The sequence below is a fragment of the Dama dama genome, chromosome 9 (genome assembly GCF_033118175.1).
Source record: "Dama dama isolate Ldn47 chromosome 9, ASM3311817v1, whole genome shotgun sequence".
NCBI classification, from domain to species: domain Eukaryota; kingdom Metazoa; phylum Chordata; class Mammalia; order Artiodactyla; family Cervidae; genus Dama; species Dama dama.
Genome location: NC_083689.1, coordinates 17,428,806 through 17,442,681, shown reverse-complemented (window position 1 = coordinate 17,442,681; position 13,876 = coordinate 17,428,806). Strand labels below are relative to the sequence as shown.

The 13,876-nt window shown below is 39.2% G+C and overlaps 2 protein-coding genes across 2 annotated transcripts; one reads left to right on the top strand and one right to left on the bottom strand.

Annotated features, from left to right (window-relative positions):
• The first annotated feature begins 4,955 nt into the window (after positions 1–4,955).
• Positions 4,956–5,936, top strand: LOC133061249 (olfactory receptor 7E24-like). The gene has a single exon (XM_061149238.1). It carries the CDS (start codon positions 5,007–5,009, stop codon positions 5,934–5,936), a length of 930 nt encoding a protein of 309 aa, XP_061005221.1. The 5' UTR covers positions 4,956–5,006.
• A 4,680-nt stretch (positions 5,937–10,616) lies between these two features.
• LOC133062754 (olfactory receptor 7G2-like) lies at positions 10,617–11,558 on the bottom strand. The gene has a single exon (XM_061152150.1). The coding sequence runs from the start codon at positions 11,556–11,558 to the stop codon at positions 10,617–10,619; it is 942 nt and encodes a 313-aa protein (XP_061008133.1).
• Positions 11,559–13,876: the final 2,318 nt, after the last annotated feature.

The window sequence follows — 13,876 nt, the reverse complement described above, 5'->3', positions numbered from 1 at the left end:
CCAAAGTACTGCAGCTTCAGTTTCAGCATTAATCCTTTCAATGAATATTTAGGGTTCATTTCCTTTAGGATTCACTGGTTTGATCTCCTTGCAGTCCAAGGGACTCTCAAGAATCTTCTCCAGCACCACAATTTCTTTTTAATATTTATTTAATTAGTTGTACCAGGTCTTAGTTGTAGCACACAGGATCTTCTTTCTTCCATTACAGCATGTGGGATCTTCAGGTCCAGCATCACAATTTTAAGGCATCAATTCTTCAGCACTCATTGGAGGTTGAGGGGTGGTTTTCTTTTCAGCACCAAACTTGGGGGTACAGCTCCCTGGCTGGCACTCCTGTTAATTCTAGTACACTGTTACTTCTTTACCAATGAGTTACCTGGGAAGCCTCCACATGTCCTACAAATGGATATTACGGATCCTACTTCAGTGTAAGGGATACCAGCATAGACGTGGAGAGATTTACACATACTCCACCTTTAGTGGGTGAAAGGTTTCCTAATTTCAGTCCCAAGTCTCTGTACTGCCTGAATGAATTGTTTTCTTTTGAAACCTTCTTTAGTCCCAGATGAGCAAATGCAATTAGAACAATGGATTGCTTCTTCTGGGATTTGGTGAGTCTATTCGTGAATTAGTAGAATGGAACAAGTGATTTGCAGGGACCTTTTACATGAATATTATAGATGATAGGGTTTTCTATGAATAATAATGCATTTTTCAGACCATTTTGTAAATCTGAGCCATGAAAATATCATTATCTTTGAAAAATGTTCATATGACTCTATCATGAAAAGCCTTGCTAGCCAAATTTCAAGAACTTTCTGATTTGCTACCTTGAAAATCAGAGTGTGCATTTGCTTTTGCCTGATATTTCCATCAGGAAAATAAGTAATTAATAGTAAACTTGCAGAAGTTTCCATCTTTAAAACTAAAACAGTACTCTTGTATGCAGATATATTTTGGAAATCCTCACTTGTGTAGGCTGGTGGGTGGTATGATAATTCAGTTATCTGTGTCATAATAAGAAATTAAAAAATAAATGAAATTTAACCCTCAGGTAATACTGTGCATCATTTTATGTGTTGATATATATATACTTCATATATGTACTTAAGAGATATAGGTACATAGATACATGTCCTTAAGTATATAGATATGTGTACTTAAAATGCAATACTGTGGTAAATGACAACTTTATGTTAGCTGGAATCTAGGCCAATTTACAAGAAAACTACTTATAAACACAGAAGTCAATAAAGTATTATGGGCACACTGAAAGGAAAATACATCTACTGAATTCATGACAATGTTTATCCCGAACAACAGTGAAACGCAGGGAAGTAGGACCATACAGGAATAGAAAAACCCTCTGTTGTTTTTTCAGTAATAAATATAAGTTCTAATGCAAGTATTATTAAATATTTATATTCTAATATGTGAAGTGTATAATAATGATGTTAATAATAGGTAACATGAATGCAATATTAATTGATTGCCTGACAATGGTTCTCTACCCTGGCAATATGTTAATATGCCAAAAGGACCTATGGGTAGAGATTCTGATTTAATTGCTTCTAGGCTGTAGCCAGTCCACAGTTAAATTATAAAAGATCAAAAGGTAATTATAGTATGTGCATGGCTGAGTCCCTTTGCTGTTTACCTCAAACTATCACATTTTTTGTTAATCACCTATACACCAATACAAAATAAAAAGTTTTTTAAAAAGGTAATTATAAAGATGAACTAACACTGACAACCACTGTTGAAGCACTTTATCTTTATTTCAACTTACTACTTTACAGTAACCTGGTTAGGCCTGTGAAACTAAGATGCCCATTTTATAGATGAGTAAATTACCCCAGTGTTTGTGATATTAGTCTTTGGTTTTCTTTCCTTTTGATTTTTCCCACATTACATCTTGTTTTGACCTGGCAGGAGAAATGAAGACCTGCATTGCCTTCAGGGAGTTCAGTGTAGGAGAAACACAATTACTTGATAAGAAAGAATGACTTGAAAAGGCTTTTAAGCTGGCATAAGAAGACCAGCTTAGAGTTTGAGACCTGACTTTGGTCTGGAATTTCTTGATTGTTCATATCAGAGTTAAATTTGATGAGAAATCAACTCTTCATATATGTTTAGGATTAGAGACTTATTTAAGAAGTGTTACCTAGGCCACTGCAAACAAAAACAAGAAAAAGCAAACTCAGCCTCAGATCTTTCTCCAAGGGTGTATAACACTGATAGAAAAAACCCTGCAAAAAAATAGGTACACAGTGTTTATTAATTATTACTGAATCACCGGTGTACCATATATCAATGTTATCTTCAAGATCAGTGATGTCATATGATTTTGCACTTCTGACAATTTAGTTATTATCAAAATGTGAAGCCCACCAATGCTAAATATTTGTGTTGGATGTGCAAGTTAAGAGACATTGATCAGACAATCTGCACATTGGAATGAGCATTTTACTCCAAGGAAGACAGATGTCAAAACTAAATAAAGGGACTTCCCTCATGGTCCAGGGGCTAAGACTCCATACTCCCAGTGCAGGGGGACTGGGTTCAATCCCTGGTCAGGGAAATAGATCCCATATGCTGCAACAGAGATACCATGTGCTACAATTAAGACCTGGCACAGACAAATAAATAATAAATATTTTTAAAACCCAAATGAAGAAGAAACATTCTAAAAGATAATTGACATATGAAAATGGCATCTGACTATGAATATTTGAGTTTAATTTATAGTCCAGTGATTAAGGTTTTAAGTATTTAGGATTACCCTATAAATTAAGAGAATTTTTGTACTGTATTTGAATAGGATAAAGTACATTTGAGTGCTTTATAAGTGTACTTTAAAAAATTTTTATTAGGGTATAGTTGATTCATAGTGTTGTGTTAGTTTCAGGTATACTGCAAAGTGAGTCTTTCATACATATCTGTACTTTTACTCTTTTTAAGATTGTTTTCCCATATAGGCCATTACAGAGTATAGAGTTCCCTGTACTGGACAGTAGGTCCTTATTAGTTATCTATTTTATATACAGGAGTGTGTACCTTTCAATCCCAACCTTCCAGTTTATCCTGCCCCCCCACCCCAGTAACCATGAGTTGTTTTCTACATCTGTAACTTTATTGCTGTTTTGTAAATCAATACATTTGTACCCATTTTTAAGATTCCACAAATATAATATCATATGATATTTGTCTTTCTCTGTCTGACTTACTTCACTCAGTATGACAATCTCTAGGTACATGCTGCAAATGATATTATTTTGTTATTTTTATGGCTCAGTAATATTCCACTGTGAGTTCAGTTCAGTTCAGTTCAGTCACTCAGTTGTGTCCAACTCTTTGTGACCCGATGGACTGCAACATGCCAGGCTTCCCTGTCCATCACCAACTTCCGGAGCTTATTCAAACTCATGTCCATCGAGTCGGTGATGCCATCCAACCATCTCATCCTCTGTCATCCCCTTCTTGTTCTGCCTTCAATCTTTCCCAGTATCAGGGTCTTTTCTGATGAGTTAGTTCTTCACATCAGGTGGCCAAAGTATTTGAGTTTCAGCTTCAGCATCAGTCCTTCAAATGAATATTCAGGACTGATTTCCTTTAGGATTGACTGGTTGGATCTCCTTGCAGTCCAAGGGACTCTCAAGAGTCGTCTCCAACACCACAATTCAGAAGCATCAATTCTTTGGCGCTCAGCTTTCTTTATAGTCCAACTCTCACATCCATACATGACTACTGGAAAAGCCATAGCTTTGACTACATGGGCCTTTGTTGGCCAAGTAATGTCTCTGCTTTTTTTTTTTTTTCTTAATTCATTTGTTTTAATTGAAGGCTAATTACTTTATGATACTGTAGTGGTTTTTGCCATACATTGGCATGAATAAGCCATGGGTTTACATGTGTTCCCCATCTTGAATCCCCTTCCCACCTCCCTCCCTCCCCATCCCATCCCTCTGGGTCATCCCAGTGCATCAGTCCGGAGTACCCTGTTTCATGCATCGAACCTGGACTGGCAATCTGTTTCACATATGATAATATACATGTTTCAATGCTATTCTCTCAGATCATCCCACTCTCGCCTTCTCCCAGAGTCCAAAAGACTGTTCTATACATCTGTGTCTCTTATGCTGTCTTTCATATAGGGTTATCATTACCATCTTTCTAAATTCTATATATATGCATTAGTATACTGTGTTGGTGTTTTTCTTTCTGGCTTACTTCACTCTGTATAATAGGCTCCAGTTTCATCCACCTCATTAGAACTGATTCAAATGTATTGTTTTTAATGGCTGAGTAATATTCCATTGTGTATATGCACCACAACTTTCTTATCCATTTGTCTGCTGATGGACATCTAGGTTGCTTCCATGTCCTGGCTATTATAAACAGTGCTGCGATGAACATTGGGGTACACATGTCTATTTCAATTCTGGTTTCCTCGATGTGTATGCCCAGTAGTGGGATTGCTGAGTCATATTGCTGTCTAGTCTGGTCATAGCTTTTGCTCCAACGAGCAAGCATCTTTTAATTTTATGGCTGCAGTCACCTTATGCAGTGATTTCGGAGCCCAGAAAAATAAAGTCTCTCACGGTTTTCATTGTTTCCCCATCTATTTCCACTGTAATGTACTTTAGTTGGAATGACATTTTTAAGGGAGGAGAATACATTTTATTTTATATTTTCCTTCCAAAAGTTGGGGGCACATAATTTGCTGTGTGCATGGACTTGTTATTTCACAGTCTCCTTACTTCACTCATATTCTTTGGCCCCATGACTCTAAAATGGGAGTATAGACAAGTGAATATTCTTGGCATCAATAAAGAAGAGCTCTTAATTGATAAATACTGCTGAATGTACTCCAGTGTTTGATACTTAAGCCTGAATACATTACTTGTGAATTGTTTCAATCCAAAGTAGGGACATTTATCCAGGTTCCTCTATCTTTATTTCCTGTTTTCAACACTCTTTTCTTTTTCAAAAGGTGTTCTATCTACATGGAATCACAGAATCTAACAGGTGTCTCAGAATTCCTCCTCCTGGGCCTCTCAGATGATCCAAACCTGCAGTCCCTTCTCCTTGGGCTCTTTCTGTCCTTGTACCTGGTGACCTTGTTTGGGAATCTGCTCATCATCCTGGTCATCAGCTCTGACCCCCATCTCCACATCCCAATGTATTTCTTCCTTTCCAATCTGTCCTTGGCTAACATCAGTATCAGCACCACCACCATCCCCAAGATGCTAATGAACCTCCAGACATACAACAAATCCATCACCTATAGAGGGTGTCTGACTCAACTAACCTTTTTTTCTCTTTTTGCATTTTTGGAGAGTCTACTTCTGACAGTGATGGCCTATGATCGACTGGTGGCCATTTGTAATCCTCTACACTACCTAGTCATCATGAATCCCCATACCTGTGGCTTCTTGGTCCTGGCATCATTTGTCATCAGCCTTTTGACCTCCCTGCTGCACTACTTGATGATGTTACAGCTTACCTTCTGTGAAAATGTGGAAATCCCTCATTTCTTTTGTGATCCTCCTCAACTTGTCAACCTTGCCTGTTCCAACACCTTCATCAGTAACCTGTTAATCTATTTCATTGGTACCATCTTTGGTGGAGTTCCACTCTTAGGAATCCTCTACTCTTATGCTCAAATTATATCCTCCATTCTAAGAGTCTCCTCATCAGATGGGAAGTATAAAGCCTTCTCCACCTGTGGCTCTCACCTCTCAGTTGTTGGCTTATTTTTTGGAACAGGCCTTGGAATGTACGTTAGTTCAACTGTCTTATCTTCCCCCAGGAAGAGTGCAGTGGCCTCAGTGATGTACACTGTAGTCACCCCTATGCTGAACCCCTTCATCTACAGTCTAAGGAGCAAGGACATCAAGAATGCCCTGTGGAGGATTTTCTGCAGAATAATCTAATCTGAACATCTGTGTCATATTGTTTTGGGTTCATAAGACTGGAAAAGGCAGTAAAATCACATATACGCAACAAATGATTTGAATCTGCAGTTCCATAGTGTATATATATCTATCTGGCTTTCATCTTTCAGTCTACAAAAATTTTCCTCTTAGAATAGTTGGAAATAGTAGAATTACTTAGAATAGTAATTACTTAGAATAGTTATGGAATTGTGACATCATTTGGACACTCCATGTGAGTCATAGCCCATTCAGGATTTTGCATAGCACATCAGTATACCCTTCTCAATTTTCTTATGTATTATGTCAGACCCTTGGACATGAGCAGTATTTTTCCTATGATTACAAAATAATCATAGCTTTCTTTTTTGTTATTTTTTGTTTCTATAGGTTTCATATTATTTGCAACCCCCCCATTTGTTAGGTGGATTTAAACCCTACCTTAAGTATATTTTTGTTTCTTTATGATGTTGTTCAGATTTTTGAGCAAGTAAGTTGACTAATTTCCTGTTTAACCAGGATATTTTGGGACTGAATTTGGACACTAGTAACACAGAGTTTTCAACTAGTACTTTTGGGAAATAAGATGTATGATTTCCCAAGAATGATGAGAGACTATCTTCCAGAGCAAAGTCAATTCTCAATTTTTCTAATAATTCTCCTTGCCGCTCTGTCTAACTTATTCCTGATCATACTACATAGTCAGACATAATGGGGAAAAATAAAATGGTTCCATTTCTAAAAGGTACAAAAAGTAGTCAAACTCATACGGATAGAGATTAGAATGGTCATTGCCAGAATCTTTGGCAGGAAGAATGGGGAGTTAGGGTTTAATGGAGACAAATTTCAGTTGGGGAAGGTGGAATAGTGCTGGAGAAGAATAGTGGTTTATGGCTGCAAACAAGAAAAGGAGAGACAGGGTCTGAGAGAAGGCTCTTGTCTAACACTTGGAAATGCATTGTCCAAGGAGACACACATGTTGACAAAGCAAGAGGCTTTATTGGAAAAGGGTGCTTGGGCAGAACGAAGAGGGGTAAGGGAATTCAGAACTATTCTGCCACATGGTTCACAGTTTCAGGTTTTATGGTAATGGGGTTAGTTTCTGGGTTGTCTCTGGTCAATCATTTTGACTCAGGGTCCTTCCTGGTGGCACGCATTACTCAACCAAGATGGATTCCAGCGAGAAGGATCCCAGGACATCAGTAGGGCATATAGACTGCATCCCTACCTACTTTTGACCTTTCCCATATTCTTTCAGTTGGTCGTAGCTTTTTAGTTCTGCATGCCTTACCAGGAACACCCATTGAAAGCTAACCCATACAAGTGGTTACTCTCATGCTTGGCCAGAGTTGGTGGTTTCAGTCAGTGGTTTCCCTAAAAATCTGCTTCCTCCAACCCCCTCCCCTGCCAGGACTTCATACTGAACATAACTTCTTGAGAACTGGGGCAGAGATCTTTCTTCTGTAACTATTTTCTGTTGAGAATGAACATTGTCCTGCCTAGTAGAGTAGAAGTCTCTCTCCATCTGTTCTAAATCGAGGTATCTTATGTCTGAAACTGACATCCACCCTTGTAGTGACAAAAATTTAGCCTGAAACTGTCAGAGATATAAGTAATTGTAATAGGCAGGGGCCAAACAAGAGGCCTAACAAGATGTCATCACTGTTTCCAGAAAAGGAAGGCAAAATTGGGAGTGAGGGCTACAGAGTGTGACTTTCTTCTGATCATTTGGTATTGAGGTAACAGGGCTCCAGGAATCTTGCACTCAGCCTGAAGTTACCACCTTCTTCCTGGATGGTGTATACAGTTCTTCAGAACTCAAAGATATTGTTATATATACTCAATATATACTCCTTGAGGAGGAACCAGCACCCTGCCCCAGGGCTGCACCCCCATTTGACTGCTCCTCCCCTGTTTCTGTTGGCTTTCCTTGTGGCCCAGATGGTAAGGAATCTGCCTGCAGTGCAGAAGACCTGGGTTCAATCCCTGGGTTTGGACGCTCCCCTGGAGAAGAGAATGGCTACCCACTCCAGTATTCCTGCTTGGAGAATTCCAAGGACAGAGGAACCTCCAAGAAGCTTCCCTCTAAGAAGGAAGTGTCTTGTAATTTAATTTCATTCATATGCTGACATCCTAATCTTCAGACTATGACTGTATTTGAGATAAGATCTTTGAAGATGTAATTTGGTTAAAATGGAATCGTTAAGGTGGACCTTAATCCAACAAGAAGAGATTTGGATGCGTGCATACAGAGGCAAGACCACATGAAGAAACACGGAGAATATGGCCAGCTGCAAGCCAAGAAAAATGGCCTCAGAAGAAACCAGTCCTGCTGACACTTTGAACCAGGCTTCCAATCTCCAGAACTGTGACAATAAATTTGTTATTAAGCCACTCAGTCTGTGCTACTCTGTTATGGCAGCACTAGCTTCCCAGGGGCTCAGGTGGTAAAGAATGCCTGCAATGCAGGAGACCTGGGTTCAATCCCTGGGTTGGGAAGATCCCCTGGAGAAGGGCACGGCAACCCACTTCAGTATTCTTGCCTGGAGAATTCCCATAGACAGAGGAGCCTGGTGGGCTGCAGTCCATGGGGTCACAAAGAGTCGGACATGACTAAGTGACTAAGTACTCAGCACAGCAAACTAATACATTGTACAAACCCCTTCACCACCAGCACAATAATTCAAGTAAACATTTTATAGCACCCATGTTTGTGAAGGGGAGGATTTCTACTCAGGAGAAAAATGGGTCCTGCCATTGTAGACAGAGTGTAGGATCCCAGTGGAAAAAGTGCTGGGTGAGAATTCATACAAACATATATGTGAACATGTCAAAAAAGAAAGTCAGGGTTTGTTGGGGGACACGAGGGTCTTGGTTTTAATCTTATGTCTCTCCTCACTGCTTCTCCTGTAAGAAATTATAATGTAGCGATCTCAAAGAGACTGTGTTTCCTGGCTGACGTCACTAAAGTATGGTACTTGGTATTAATATCTCCCATGGATCTTAAAGACAGAAGATCTGTCCTCAGAAGGACCAGACAAACTGATTGAGGCAATGGGCTCCAGGTCAAGAAAGATCATCTCTGGAAGGAGGTTCAGGTGTCCTGCTTCCTTACTGAGCGAGGACTGTTGAGTGAGGTGGTCACAGGCAGACTCTTGAAATCTCTGCATCCCTGGGGATCAATAACTAAATCTCCTCATTAGACAAGCTATCTTAGTGTCATGCTGACCCCTGGACCTTCCAGATCAAGACTCTAGAATGAATGAGTTCATGATGGCCAATGTCTGACCCTCTGAGGCAAGGTTGCTGCATACAGCATCTACTTCTTTCCACTTCTATTTGGACAGTTTTGTTTCAATCAACATAGGTAGTTAATCCCTTTTCAGAGTTCATATCCACCTTTTCCAATTTTGCCACAATAATTTCATTGTACATTTCCTTTTTCTTAGTTTATTGAGAAATAATTAACACACATCTTTGTATAAGCTTGAGGTATACAGCAGATAATTTGATTTACATATATTGTGAAATGATTATCACAACAGGTTCAGCTAACAGTCATAATCAAGAGATACAATAAAAAGACAGAAAAAAGAAAGAAAATACATTTTCTTACTTTCAAGATTTACTCTAACTACTTTCCTATATATCATATGTCAATGTTAACTAGTGTCATCATGTTGTACATTGCACCCCTAGTGTTTATTTATCTTTTCTGAGGTGTAGATGATTTATGTTATTAGATTAGTTTCAGTTGTACAATCTAGTCATCCAAAGTTTTTATAAATTAATCTGCATTTAAAGTTATTATATATTTTACTGGGGTATATGTTGTGTTAGTTTCTGCTGTACAATGAAGTGAATTATCAAATATTGGCTATATTTACATTACAATATATCCTTGTAGCTAATTTATTTTATACATAGTAGTTTGTGCCTTTTAATCAATCCCTTGCCAATTTCTTGCCTCTCCTACCTTCTTCTTCTCACTAGTAACAACTGGATGGTTCTCAATATCTGTGAGTCTGTTTAATTTTGTTACATCCACTCATGCATTTTATTTTTTAGATTCCACATGTAAGTGATAGCATACTTTATTTGTCTTTCTCTCTGTGACTAATTTCACTAAGCATAGTACCCCCCCCAAGCCCATTCATGCTGTAGCAAATAGCAAAATTTCATTCCTGTCTATGGCTGAGTAATATTGCATATATACATATATATACACACACACACACACACACATACATACATACATACATGAAAGTGTGAAATTGTTAGTCACTCAGTTGTGTCTGACTCTTTGTGACCCCATGGACTATACCTCACCACGCTCCTCTGTTCATGGGATTTCCCAGGCAAGAATACTGGAGTGGGTTGCCATTTCCTTCTCTAGGGGATCTTCCTGACGCAGGGATTGAACCTGGGCCTCCTTTTATGAAGGAGGTTTCTTATATATATTATTTATATATAATTCATTTATATACATATAGTCAATTACCCATTGCATATTCTTGCCTCCTTTGTTGTATATCAATGATCCACATATGATCTATGCTACAGAATGTCCATGCACACACAAAAATGTATATTCTGCCACTTACAAATGGAATATTCTACATTTATCTATTAACTATTATTTTGCCTCATTCTACAAACACAAGTCCAAGGTAGAGGGCACTACCACAGAAAAGAAGGTGTCCCACTGATGAGTTTTCTCAAGGCTCCCTTCATGTCCCTGTTTCTCAGGCTGTAGATGAAAGGATTCATCATCTGAGAAACCACGATGTATATAACTGAGGCCACTGCAGTCTTCCTGGATGAGCCAGTCAGTATAGAACTTATATAAACTCCAAAACCTGTCCCATAGAATAAAGAAACAACTGACAAGTGAGATCCACAGGTGGAGAAAGCTTTCAGCTTTGCACCCACTGATGACATTCTCAAAACAGAGGAGACAATTCGAGTATAAGAGAAAACGATCCCAGAGAGAGGAACGACACCAAATATGCTACCCACCAAATATAACAAAAGGTCATTGATGTGGGTATCAGAACATGTTAGCTTGACAACCTGAGCAAGTTCACAGAAAAAGTGAGGGATTTCCAGGTCCTTGCAAAAAGACAGCCGCAATGCTGTCAGATTGAGGAGCAGAGCATTCAGAATGCTTAGTGACAGTGAGAATATAATCAGCAGGCCACAGTTTTGCGGGTTCATGATAATTGAGTATCTTAAGGGGTGACAAATGGCCACATAGCGATCATAAGCCATGACAGTAAGGAGAAAGTTTTCCAGAAAGGCAAAAACCATGACAAAGCACATCTGGGTGAGGCAGCCTGAATATGTGATGCTCTGAGTTTGTGTTTGGATGTTGACCAGCATTTTGGGGATCGTGGTTGTGCTCATGCAGATGTCAGTAAAGGACAGGTTGGAGAGGAAGAAGTACATGGGGGTGTGGAGGTGGGGGTCACAGCTGACAGCCAGGATGATGAGCAGGTTTCCTAGGAGAGTGATCAGGTACATGGACAGGAACAGGAAGAAGATGTGGAGCTGTAGTTCTGGATCATCTGTCAATCCCAGGAGATAAAAATTGGAAACATCTGTTTGATTTCTGGTTTCCATATTGTTGATGAATCTGAAGGAAAAATGGAGTGAAAACAAAATAAAATGAAGGGTCCCCAGGTGAGCAGCAGCAGCCCTTGGGAACTGATTAGAACTGCAAACTCTTGGTATCACTGTAGCTTTACTGCTGATAAACTCTAGGGGTAAGGGCCAGAAATTCAAGTTTCAACAAACCCACCAGAGGAATTTGATATATGATAAAGTTTGAAAAGATAGTGCTTAAATATTGAATATAAAGAAATAAAATTCTATGTATATTGTAAACCCAAGAGAGCATGTAAGTATTTCCCTTTGCTAATTTTTCCCTCCATCATCACATTTCACACTTTGTTGGCTCTTATTTTTATTGATCACCAGCACTTTTTCACACCTTGTGCCAAGTGCTGAGACTGAAATAAAGAATAAAATGTGACATTTCCTTCAGAAGTATTTTTTGCTTCAAACAAGCAGAAAGATGAGAATGCATTTATTTAATCTGTCTTGTGGAGTGTGGTGCCCCAAACTTGACATACCTCAAAATGACTTGAGGGGCTTATCAGACTATAGATGAGTTATCAGATCTAAGTTACAAATCTGAGTTATAACATATCTCTATTCATCCAGGGAACACTTAGGTAAGGTGAGGTTACATCAAGGTCATGAAATACACAGTGGATAGAAAATATTAAGTCTGAGCTCAGATCCTCTCACCACTGAGTTGACTCTGGATAGTACAGAATTAGCATTCCAAAACCAACACTCAGATTTTATAATTTCCCTTTAACAGTTTAATATTTTCATCTTGAAAATGCGCCAGATCTTTTCTCCTGCCTACAACATATGTTCGTCTCTCCCCATGAAGTATTGTATGGCATCTATACAAGTATATATGCTCTGCACCTGAGCAAAGACTAGAAATGACGTATATCCTCACCCATAACAATTTTTTACTTGACCTTTTCATAAAACCAGCTCTTTATTTTTGGTAGTTTATAAAGGTCAAAAGTAAGATTCATTTACAATAGCAACAAAATGGAATACTTTTAGAAAAGATGTTGATTATGTTTGAGTTTGACATTACATTATATCAATTTTTACTTTAAAAAAGAAAATATCATGTAGATTCCTTCATGATATGCAACTCATCCACATTAGCAATTAATTCTAAGAGAAGCTGGACAAATATCACATTGTGTTTCATCCTAGGGGAGTTTCTTCCCCTAAGATGATAGGTGAGATATCATTAAAACAAAATAGCTAGATGAGAGAGGATTAAATTCATAAGCTTCAAAAAATAGATTAAAATAGCAAAAATTTGGGCTTCCGAGTTGGCTCAGTGGTTAAGAATCTGCCTGCCAAAGCAGGAGCTGTAGGAGACACGGGTTCTATCTCTGGATTGGGAAGATCCCTTGGAAGAGGAAATGGCAACACTCCAATATTCTTGCCTGGGAAATCCCATGGACAGAGGAGCCTGGTGGGCTTCAGTGCATGGGGGTCACAAAGAGTCAGACATGACTGAAGAGCCTGAGCATGCCTGCAGAGCAACAAGTTTTGGTCCTTAGAAGACAGAAAACTACAAGATAAGACAGACATATGACACTTCAAAAATATTCAGGCATTGAGACTTCCCTAGTGATCCACCTCCTAATGTAGGGGACGTGGGTTCCATCCCTGGTCTGGGAACTAAGATACATCATGCCATGCGACAACTAAGCCTGTGTACTATAACTCCTGAGCCGACATCCTCTAGAGCCTCCTTTGCCACAAGCAAAGCTTGTGCACCACAGGGAGAAGCCCACATGCCACAACTAGCAACAAAGAGTCCAGCACTGCAGCAAAGACCCAGTGCAGGCAAAATAAAAATTGTATAGCTGAGCACCAAAGAACTGATGCCTTTAAACTGTGGTGCTGGAGAAGACTCTTGAGAGTCCCTTGGACAGCAGGGAGATCAAACCAGTGAGTCCTAAAGAAAATCAACCCTGAATATTCATTGAAAGTTCTGATGCTGAAGCTGAAGCTCCAATATTTTGGCCATCTGATGGAGTCAACTGGCTGGAAAAGACCCTGATGCTGGGAAAGATTGAGGGCAAAAGGAGAAGAGGATGGCAGAGGATGAGATGGTTAGACAGCATCACTGACTCAATGAGCATGAGCAAATTCCAGGAGATAGAGAAGGACAGGGAAGCCTTGAGTGCTGCAGTCCATGGGGTCACAAACAGTTGGATATGACTGGGTGACTGAAAAACAACTTATATATTCAGGCATCCTACAGGACTATAAAGCAATAGTCCTCCACAGCTGGGGGAGACAGAAGTGGCTATGTCAGTCCTTATTAGCTG

What these genes read in the sequence shown, in the direction of transcription:
- LOC133062754 (XM_061152150.1), bottom strand. Translation starts at nt 11,558, where the DNA reads ATGGAAACCAGAAATCAAACAGATGTTTCCAATTTTTATCTCCTGGGA.
- LOC133061249 (XM_061149238.1), top strand. Translation starts at nt 5,007, where the DNA reads ATGGAATCACAGAATCTAACAGGTGTCTCAGAATTCCTCCTCCTGGGC.